The sequence below is a fragment of the Ipomoea triloba genome, chromosome 4 (assembly GCF_003576645.1).
Source record: "Ipomoea triloba cultivar NCNSP0323 chromosome 4, ASM357664v1".
NCBI classification, from domain to species: domain Eukaryota; kingdom Viridiplantae; phylum Streptophyta; class Magnoliopsida; order Solanales; family Convolvulaceae; genus Ipomoea; species Ipomoea triloba.
Window position 1 is genome coordinate 16,940,046 of NC_044919.1, and position 10,378 is coordinate 16,950,423.

The 10,378-nt window shown below is 32.9% G+C and overlaps 1 protein-coding gene across 1 annotated transcript; it reads left to right on the forward strand.

The window, feature by feature from the left end:
- Positions 1 to 467: 467 nt before the first annotated feature.
- Positions 468 to 6,867, forward strand: LOC116016313 (sugar transport protein MST4). The gene is made up of 5 exons (XM_031256519.1): positions 468 to 658; positions 903 to 1,225; positions 3,862 to 3,986; positions 4,775 to 5,066; positions 5,866 to 6,867. The coding sequence occupies exons 1-5, from the start codon at positions 523 to 525 to the stop codon at positions 6,577 to 6,579; spliced, it is 1,590 nt and encodes a 529-aa protein (XP_031112379.1). The 5' UTR covers positions 468 to 522; the 3' UTR covers positions 6,580 to 6,867.
- Positions 6,868 to 10,378: the final 3,511 nt, after the last annotated feature.

Below are 10,378 nucleotides of genomic sequence, written 5' to 3' on the forward strand. Positions count from 1 at the left end.
GGGTGGGTTTCAAATCTCATCGACAACATTTTAAAGTCAGGATTCTCCAAACTAAAATTTGGGTCCTTAAAGCTCTCTAAATTAATGGAGGTATTCATTTCTTGTGGGCAAAGTAGATGACATGAGTCCGTAAGGACAACTCAGGTGGTAAGAGTGCTCTACCTACAACCGAGTCCCTTGAGTTTGAGCCAGTCAGTTATGGGTAACCTAGGCTGATTTACCTCCTTATGATTCTTTGTCAGCTAGGGTCACAAGGCGAGGAGAAAATTTCGTTAAAAGAAAGTAGATGACATGAATTGACTGAGAAGTTGCTTGGACGATTAGTGGGATTTACTAGTATATGTACCATTTGTCTGACCATCCTTTGATAATTGTACACGTGTGAAGCTTTTGGTAGGTGAGGGTCCCACTTTCGTCTCCCCTCACACCTATATATCCCCCTGCGTTTGGATAAATGTTTCTCATAATTTCCCTTCTAATTTTTACACTTGCAGTGCCCGCTGTTAACTAAACCACAACCCCATGGCGGCGGGATTTTCAGCTCCGGGAGGCGGAGGCGGGCAGCACTTCGAGGCCAAAATCACCCCCATAGTCATCATCTCCTGCATCATGGCCGCCACCGGCGGCCTTATGTTTGGCTACGACGTTGGAGTGTCCGGTAAAGATATATATAATATAATGGTTTGTTTGTTTGTTTGTTTTATAAGAACTAATGTAAGGCCAAAGACCTTGTATGTGGTCTAGTGGCACCCGGTGTCCCAATTAATACTTCCACATGAATAATGAGAGTGGTTTCAAGCCTTAGTGGAGGCAACTGTTAGATTCTCGTAACAGTCAGTAGTACTCAAAAAAAATAAGAACTAACGTAAGGGAAGTAATTAAGAAGAATTGAAAACTTGTAGGGGGTGTTACGTCAATGGATCCATTCCTGGAAAAATTCTTTCCGGTGGTGTACCGGAACACCAAGAATAAGAATCTAAATAGTAACTACTGCAAGTACGACAACCAAGGCCTGCAACTGTTCACATCGTCCTTGTACCTTGCTGGTCTCACCGCCACATTCTTTGCTTCCTACACCACCAGACGCCTGGGGAGGAGGCTCACCATGTTGATCGCCGGCTGCTTCTTCATTCTCGGCGTCATCTTAAACGCTGCCGCTCAAGACTTGGCTATGCTCATCATTGGCAGGATTTTGCTTGGATGTGGGGTTGGTTTTGCTAATCAGGTAATTCCACTTTCTTTTTTTTTTTTTTAATTAAATTTCCATCATCATGAAATCCAAATGATTTTATTAACTCTACATACATTCGAGATAAAATAACGTTGGATCTAGCACAATGCACTATGCTTACTTCTCCATAGATAACTACGGTAAATTAAGCATGCTTCATCATAGTGTTTTTAAGTTATATGGTTGTCATATGCTTAGATAAGTAGGTGGACATTAACTATTTCAACCACATTTAATTTTTCTATAATAAACAACAACCCCATCTCTCCAATCCAGTAGGCCATGGGCTGAACTCGATTGACCCAACAAATAAGATGCTCAAAAGTTACTATATACAGAAATGTTTAATTAGTTTAAATTTTTGTTTTCATTACAAGTTTTACAATTTATATATATATATATATATGTGTGTGTGTGTGTGTGTGTGTGTGTGTGTGTGAGAGAGAGAGAGAGAGAGAGAGAGAGAGAGAGAGAGAGAGAGAGAACTATTTTGAAATTAAGAGAAAATACTAGTAGGAGTACTATCTTGTGAGGTTGGCAATGCACAATGAGTCAAAGATAGCTTGTCCAAAAAAGGTGGGGCCATTTATGACAATATTATAAATTTATAATATAGTACTATGGTCTATGGGCAAAATTGTCCCCACAAGGAATTCAAGTGTGTGAACATACATGCATGTGCTGATGATGAATTTTGCAATTAAGAAAAATGTTTTTAAAAAAAAGAAAAGAAAAAAAGCTTTTGTTTCCTTGCATTATTTTGTCTTAGCTTTAGTCCAAAATCTACTAAACTTTGTTTCTAAATTCACTTGCTTTTTCAGTATTGCAATGTTGAATTGTTTTACACGTGATGGATTTCTAAAATCAAACATGTAGTCTAGACTTTTTGAGGTGAACAAGTCCATTGGAAACTTAATTCAATGTATTTTCTCCTTTAAATATTATTTTCTTATTTAAAGTTGTGTTAAAAAAATATTAATCTTTTTCTCCTTTTATTATAAAAAGTTTATAACTAATGTCTTCTTTCTTTCTTACTTTCTTTTTTTTATTATTATTATTATTACTTTTAAGTTCTATTAAACAATATACAAATTAAAGGCATTGTTGATAAGTAAAAATATTTTTTTTTGAAATAAAATAAAAAATCATGCCCTTGGATAGTTATTTTGAGGGCTTAAAATTAGTCTAGCGTAAATATAATTGAAAACTTAATGCGCGCACACATACATATATTACTTATTTAATTTAATCAAACTCTTCAAGTTAAAAGGTTATATACATCATCACATTCACTTTTAATATATAAATGTCACTTGTACATGCAATATTGTAAAACTGTTTTATTTAATTAATAAGGACAAAAAATGTAACTTTTTTTTTGTTTTTTTTTTTTTGATATTTTGAAGATAAAAATATTAACTTTAGCAACTAATCAAGAGACATACTTTTAACCTATAATAATTAATGAGTAAAATTACTGTATATTTTATTATAAGTTTGGGATTAAAATAATAATCTATTTTAAAATTAGATTCTTTCACCTACTCCATGATTCATGATTGTTTTGTCATTTCAACTGGCCATATAATTAAACGTGTTGGCGAGGCAAATTATCAAGTGGGAACATGTGGACATGCGATGTCCTCAAACCTATGAATCCCAACGAAGTAATTTTGCATAATTGCACGTTGAATTGCCATGATTGCGATATCTAACAGATTGCTAAGGTCATGGCAATAACATCAATGTTTAATGTGGAATATTCTACTTCTACTTTTTAAAAATATATACTCATTTTATTGATTGATAAAAAAGTTTTTTTTTTTTTTTTAAAAAAAAGCTATGAAAAAAAAAACAAGCTATGAAAAAAAAAACAAGCTATGAATATTATGACACATACATTTTTATTTGACAATCAATTATAATAGGTTATGTTAAGTGAAAATTTATTATGAGAAAACTTTATTATTTGAGTGTTTTTGGTAAATAGTTGTTAGATGAATGTGTTAGTGAGTTTGATTAGTTAATAGCGTTAACTAATTGTAGAAAGATGTTTGGTAAATTAACTGTTAGTTGATAGCTGATTAGGAGTGATTACATGCAAAATAACTTTCTCAAAAAGCTGATTAAAAAAGTTATTTTGAGTAAATTTTTAAATTTTATTGTTTTGGAACAATAAGTTGTTACAAAAGCTAATTAATCAAATACTTATATTGATTGTTTAACCAAGTCAAGTAACTAATACTGGTCAAATAAGTCAAAATTGACTGATAAGCAAACTATGATATCAAATAAGTCTTATATTAAGTGAAATTTTATCATGAGAAAACTCTACTATTTTATATTTCATTTTGATGTACAAAATATACTTATTTATTTATTTATAAAAATGCTTATTATTAGGCAACTAAGTTTATATATGCATAGTAATCTAAATTATTGATATTGCCAAAAACCTTGTGGTCTAGTGGCACCGGTGTCCCGAAAAACATTTTCACATGGATGATGGGAGTGGACAATACTACATTGTAACAGAGTCAGTAGCACTCAAAAAAATTATTGATATTAATATTCATTTATTTAGTGAATTGCAAATAAAATATACTAAATAATTTTTGGGTGCATTTCAGGCAGTTCCTCTGTTCCTATCAGAGATAGCGCCCACAAGGATACGTGGAGGACTTAATATTCTCTTCCAACTTAATGTCACCATTGGGATTTTGTTTGCTAATCTCGTCAACTATGGAACAGCCAAGTAAGTCTTCTATTATTTATTTAACTAAATTCTAAAATATATATGTCTGTAACATGTTTTATTTTTTTTAGGACTATTGACTCTATTAGAATGTAGTATCTGTTCATATATATTTTTTCAGCATACCGAAGCACATAAATTAGTTATTTTAATTCTAAAAATTAAGATTTTGTTCATATAATTTGTTATTTGTGCCTTTAACTCATATTTTTAACTTTTCGATTTTTTGTTAATTTTTTAAGTAGGTATACCAAACATATTCTCAATGTTTTTTTTTTTTTACTTAAACTCAATTCCCATGTCGTATATATGACTTTTCTATTGATTTCGAACTTGTCTTTATCTAAATGACGCAAGAAGTGAAGTTTGTGAATTCAACGTGTCAAGATATGGTAATATATGTGTTGTGATAGAAATTATATGTCAACTTTAGTGTGCAATCAATTGTGATCTAGTCTAGTATAAAATTAAAATTCAATGTACTTTAATTTGCATCATTGGTGAATTTAATATAATTTGAATTCTGAATTTGTGGCCCTCAACCTATACTATGAGTCTATGAGCAGAGCAGCCATTGCACATGTGACATGCAGCAGGTTGAAAACTTGTATTAATGTCTAATTGATTGGACAACTGTACATATATAAAGCCTAGCTATATACAAGTTTTCTTATTTCCTAACAAATTAAATTAATTTAATCCAGAACTTTTAATTTTATATTATTAGAATGAAGAAGTAGATCGAGTGATTTAGATTTGTATGGTATGTTTAAATTTGCATGGTGCAGAATCAAAGGAGGATGGGGGTGGAGACTATCACTGGGGCTAGCAGGATTCCCAGCACTTCTGCTAACATTAGGCGCTATCTTCGTGGTTGACACTCCTAACAGTTTAATCGAACGAGGCCAGGTGGAGGAGGGAAAAAGAGTTCTGAGAAAAATCCGAGGAACTGACAACATTGAACCTGAGTTCTTGGAGCTTGTGGAGGCCAGCCGTTTAGCCAAGGAAGTTAAACATCCTTTCAGAAATCTGCTCACCCGTAGAAACCGACCCCAGTTGATCATTGCCGTCTTTCTGCAGGTACCTCACTTTTTATTTCTACTTCATCAACTAAATTATATTATATTATTTTGGAAGAGTAATATAATGTTACTCACCTTTCTCAAAATAAATAAATAAATAAATATATATATATATATAATGTTACTCACCTTAAAAAAGTTAGTGGGGCAGCTAATTAATGACATTTAATAAGTCATGTCATGGAGGGAATTGAGGAAAATATTTAATAGGGATAAGAAGAGTTTTTTTTTTTTGTTTTGGAAAATAATGGAAAAAGGGTGTAATAGACCCTTGAACTCTACTCCAAATATAAATTAAACTCTTAAATTTTTAAAAGTTACAATTAAGCGTACCAACATGTTATTTTAATGTATTGAAACTCAAACATTGATCAGTGACTTTCAATAGGGTTCTCGTGACCGTGACTCTCTGACGCCATTCGGATCACATTTCAGCGACAAATACTGGTTGTCGGTCCCCGTTGAAGAAGGTGACCATCTGTGTTGCCTTCTCCATTGAAAAGGTGACTAGTTGGTCGCCTTCTTCAACGGTGATCGACGATCACCAATGTTTGTTTGGTGATATATGGTCGGATAGCACTAGAGGGTTGTCAGAATCCTAATGACCTGCTATTGTATGTTTATTACTGATTTTTTGATTTCAATGCATCAAACTAAAATGTTAATGGACTTAATTTTAATTTTTAAATGTTTAAGGACCTCTTTTTGAATAAAGCTTAGGGCCTATTAACCATTTTCCGAAAAATAATTAAAGAGTTTTTAATTTTAATATAATCTTGTTTCTTTAATTTCAACAGATTTTCCAACAATTTACCGGAATCAACGCGATTATGTTCTACGCGCCGGTCCTATTCGCGACGCTGGGATTCAAGAGCGACGCATCGCTCTACTCCGCAGTCATCACCGGAGCCGTCAACGTCCTCTCCACCGTCGTATCGATCTACTCCGTCGACAAACTGGGGCGGCGCTTGCTCCTTCTAGAGGCCGGAGTCCAGATGTTCATAGCCAACATCGCCATCGCCATCATCCTGGGAATCAACGTCTCGGACCACTCCGACAATCTCGGCCACGGGTGGGGCATCTTCGTGGTGGTCATGATATGCATATTCGTGTCGGCCTTCGCGTGGTCGTGGGGCCCGCTGGGGTGGCTCATCCCTAGCGAGACCTTCCCGCTGGAGACGCGGTCGGCGGGGCAGAGCGTGACGGTGTGCGTCAACTTGCTCTTCACCTTCGTCATGGCGCAGGCCTTTCTCTCCATGTTGTGCCACTTCAAGTTCGGGATTTTCTTGTTCTTTTCGGGGTGGATTTTGGTGATGTCGCTGTTCGTGCTGTTCTTGGTGCCGGAGACGAAGAACGTGCCGATTGAGGAGATGACGGAGAGGGTTTGGAAGCAGCATTGGTTGTGGAAGAGATTCATGGATTACAATGTGGATGAAGAAATTGGGGATAGTACTGATGATCTCAAGAAGAATGGGCAAGTTAAGAGTTTTGATCCTGCTTCACAGTTGTAGAGAAAAAGGAGAGAAAGAAATGAAAGAAAAGTTATATCATCACAAGTTTGATAGGACTAGATCGAACATATATAGTTTAATTTGTACGAAAATAAGGTTGAAGGAGTAATAATTTTGCTATTAATTACACGCTCATAGTATGCATTTAATATATTATGTGTATGTAGTTAACATATTATGTAACTTCAATCATGTAATTTGTTAACTATAAGCACATGATATGTTAAATGAAGACACATGATTTTTGGACCAAAATTCACAATGCAAAATAAACTATGGTTCATGGTATGATAATTGTCTATATACAATACAATCTTTTTCTTTTACAAACACACTTCATTGTAATATTTTGAAGAGAATGACTTTCAATAAAATTTCTCTTCCTTCCTTTCCTCATACACTATTAGAGAGTTAGTCAAGCTCGACTACCACACTCTAACAAAATTGTATAAGAGCGGTAGAATTAATTGGAGTTTTGCGGCATTCGTATCACCTGCCGGAATGTGGAAAACAGAGAAAGACAAGCAAGTTATTGAAAGTAAGAAATGACATTTGAAAAATGTTGATGGAACATTGTGTCTGTTGAAGTTTAATTTGGTCAAAAAGACAAGAGCGGATCACGAACTCGAAGGCTAGATGATAGGCAACGAAAGGTAAGGGTTGTAACGTGTTTTAGAAAGAAATTAAAATAGCTTGGACATAAAACTATGCTGTGTGTATACTCTAACTAGCGCAAATTATATCGTAGACCGTGGTCCACAATGCATTGTGGACCGCGCATCAAAACGACGTCGTTTTGATTAATAAAAATAGACGGATGAATTCGCGCCACTCACTTTCAGTTCATATACACTGTAGTTACATTTCAACATAACTGCAGTTACATTTTGATATAACTACAGTTTCATTCGATAATATAAAAACACAAATGTGAAACTGTTATTCAGTATCAGTTCATATATACTGCAGTTACATTTCAACACAACTACAGTTACATTTCGATATAACTACAGTTTCATTCGATAATATAAAACATAAATGTGAAACTGTTATTCAGTATCAGTTCATATACACTGCAGTTACATTTCAACACAACAACAGTTACATTTCGATATAACTACAGTTTCATTCGATAATATCAAAACAAATGTAAGGCAGTATCTTTTGAGATGAACTGTAGTGTCAATTACGGGCTCCGTCTCCCACTTACTGAAACGACGTCGTTTTGCGACCGCGGTCCACAATGCATTGTGGACCGTGGTCCACGATATAAGAACTGTCTAACTAGCGCAATGGACCGTGGTCCACGATATAAGAACTGTCTAACTAGCGCAATGGGAAGATGTGGTTTGCATCATTAAGGTATGCCATTAATTATCTTCTATGATTATTGGTAATTAGTGCTACAGTTACAGTTAACCGCTAATTTGGACTAGTCACATATTTTTATCTTTAGTAATATGGAAACGTTAAGAAGGTGTATTACCATAATTTGGTTGTCATTGTTAAATGTTAATGATGATTATAATGTTACTTATTACCATTAAATATTTTAATTAATGATACCATTAATATTAATATGGTATATTCGGTTATGAATCCTAAATTGTTTCCAATTAAGTTCATGTGACAATGTTCCAGTTAAGAAAATATTGTGGACATTATTATTTTCTTGACAAGATGTTTTTCGGACTTTAAATTTTATTAAGTTTTCAAAAATATCCGAAAAATATTTCTACAGTTAGTGGTTTTAACTATTGTTTTTTTCTATATTTAGTCTCTTATATTTAATGTGATAATATTATTATGGCTATTTATTGCTCTTTTGGATTATTTGCAATTTTTCCATTTATTCCATAATTCATTAAGTTTTTGAATTATAATTTTAGATCTGAATGCCCATATTTGGTTAAGTATGAATAATGAATATTTAGTGTAAATTTATACTCTCTAGTTTGTTCATACTCTTTAGGTAATTTTATGCATTCAATCACATTAATTGCATAATATTAAGTTTAATTATGCTATTTGGTTTGTAAGACTTTGATTTACAAATGACAATATATACTTTTGGTTAGATATTGATGAAATTGTAAATTCGGTCTATTTCTCATAAATTTAGTGTGATGCATTAAAACATTTTATAATGGGTTTACAATTTGAAAATTTTAAAGTATATATTAATTACTTCATTATTCAAAATTTTGGTCCCTTTTGGATTGGACTCATTAGTTTTTGAATATTAAGTTTATACTTTGAAAGCTCATATTAAAATTGTTTTATGTTGCAATTTGTTAAGAATATATGAGTTTAATAATGCTTAATCTTATGCATATTTGTCCTAAGCATAATATTCTGTTTTAAATTATGCAATTTTATTATTATGCCTTTAGCAATGCATAAATTTAGGATGGAATTATATTAGTTCCTAAATAAGTTGGACTTATGCATAAACTTTATTTACAGTAGTGCCTGAATTTAAGCACATTTGGTCCGTTAATTTAGTTCACCATTTTTTTAAAGATTTATTCATAGGTGAATTATTCAGTGTTAGATTATACCCTACAGTATTGTTTATACCCAAACAGTTATATATTATGTATATATGAGTCAGGGATTGGGAGGCATACTAGTTTTTTGGTCATGACTTAAGAACATCTTATTGGGCCACTAGTCTCCTTAAATTGATATCCTATCTAAGGGTAAATTATGCTGTGGACCCAGGTCCACCTTGCAAGGTGGACCTGGGTCCAAAACTACGTCGTTTTTTGTCTTTTTAAAAAAAAAATTAGTAAACATATTGCTGAATATAGAGTTGTCCAAAAATGTGTGAATGTAGAGGTTTCAAAGTGTGAATGTAGAGTATAGAAATCGTGAATGTAGATTTATGATTGTGTGAATGTAGAGTTGCCCAGAAATGTGTGAATGTGGAGGTTTCAAATTATGAATATGGAGTATAGAAATCGTGAATGTAGAGTTATGCATGTGTGAATCTGTAATAGGGTTAAGAAGTTCTAGCAACTTGTAGCCCTGTAATGTGTGAATGTGGAGTTCTCAAGTTGTGAATGTGGAGTATAGGACCTGAGAATATAGAGTTTTGAATGTGTGAATGTAGAGTTTACAAATTATGAATGTAGAGTATAGTGTATGTGAATGTAGAGTATAGTTACTAAACATATAATCCTGTAATGTGTGAATGTGAAGTTTACAAATTGTGAATGTAGAGTATAGTGTATGTGAATGTAGACCCAGGTCCACCTTGCAAGGTGGACCTGGGTCCACGGCATAACAACCCCTATCTAAGGAGTTTGTCTTTAGTGAGGTTTTGTTTTACCAACTTTCATGGGGTATATATACATTTAAAATTCCCCATCATGATTTGGTATAATTTGTCAAAAATTTAAGTATTCCTTGACAATGTGATTTAATTTCGGTTCATTAAAGAATAGCCATAGCATCTTTAATTTACTAAAGTCTCATAGGTTTCTAATCTTGGTTAATTAAGGAATAGCCACGGCATATTCAACTACCTAAGATTATTAAGTTATGATATTATAGTTTTAATTTGGTTGGAGAGTAACATCTCTTTTTTTAGCCCACATGCAATTATGTATCGTAATGTAGTTTAGGAGTTTTATCAGTGATGATAGAAATAAATTAATTTATTTACTTTATAGTTATTTGTAATAAATAATTTTCAAATCTATCATGAAGTTTAATTTTATGATGTAAACTTTAGATCATATTTCTTGAATTGCCCACGCTGTTTTTTTTTTTTTTTTTTTTTTTTTTTTTCATA

What these genes read in the sequence shown, in the direction of transcription:
- LOC116016313 (XM_031256519.1), top strand. Translation starts at nt 523, where the DNA reads ATGGCGGCGGGATTTTCAGCTCCGGGAGGCGGAGGCGGGCAGCACTTC. An exon ending in CTACGACGTTGGAGTGTCCG is followed by an intron (nt 659 to 902) that starts GTAAAGATATAT and finishes GAAAACTTGTAG; the next exon opens with GGGGTGTTACGTCAATGGAT. An exon ending in TCATTGCCGTCTTTCTGCAG is followed by an intron (nt 5,067 to 5,865) that starts GTACCTCACTTT and finishes TAATTTCAACAG; the next exon opens with ATTTTCCAACAATTTACCGG.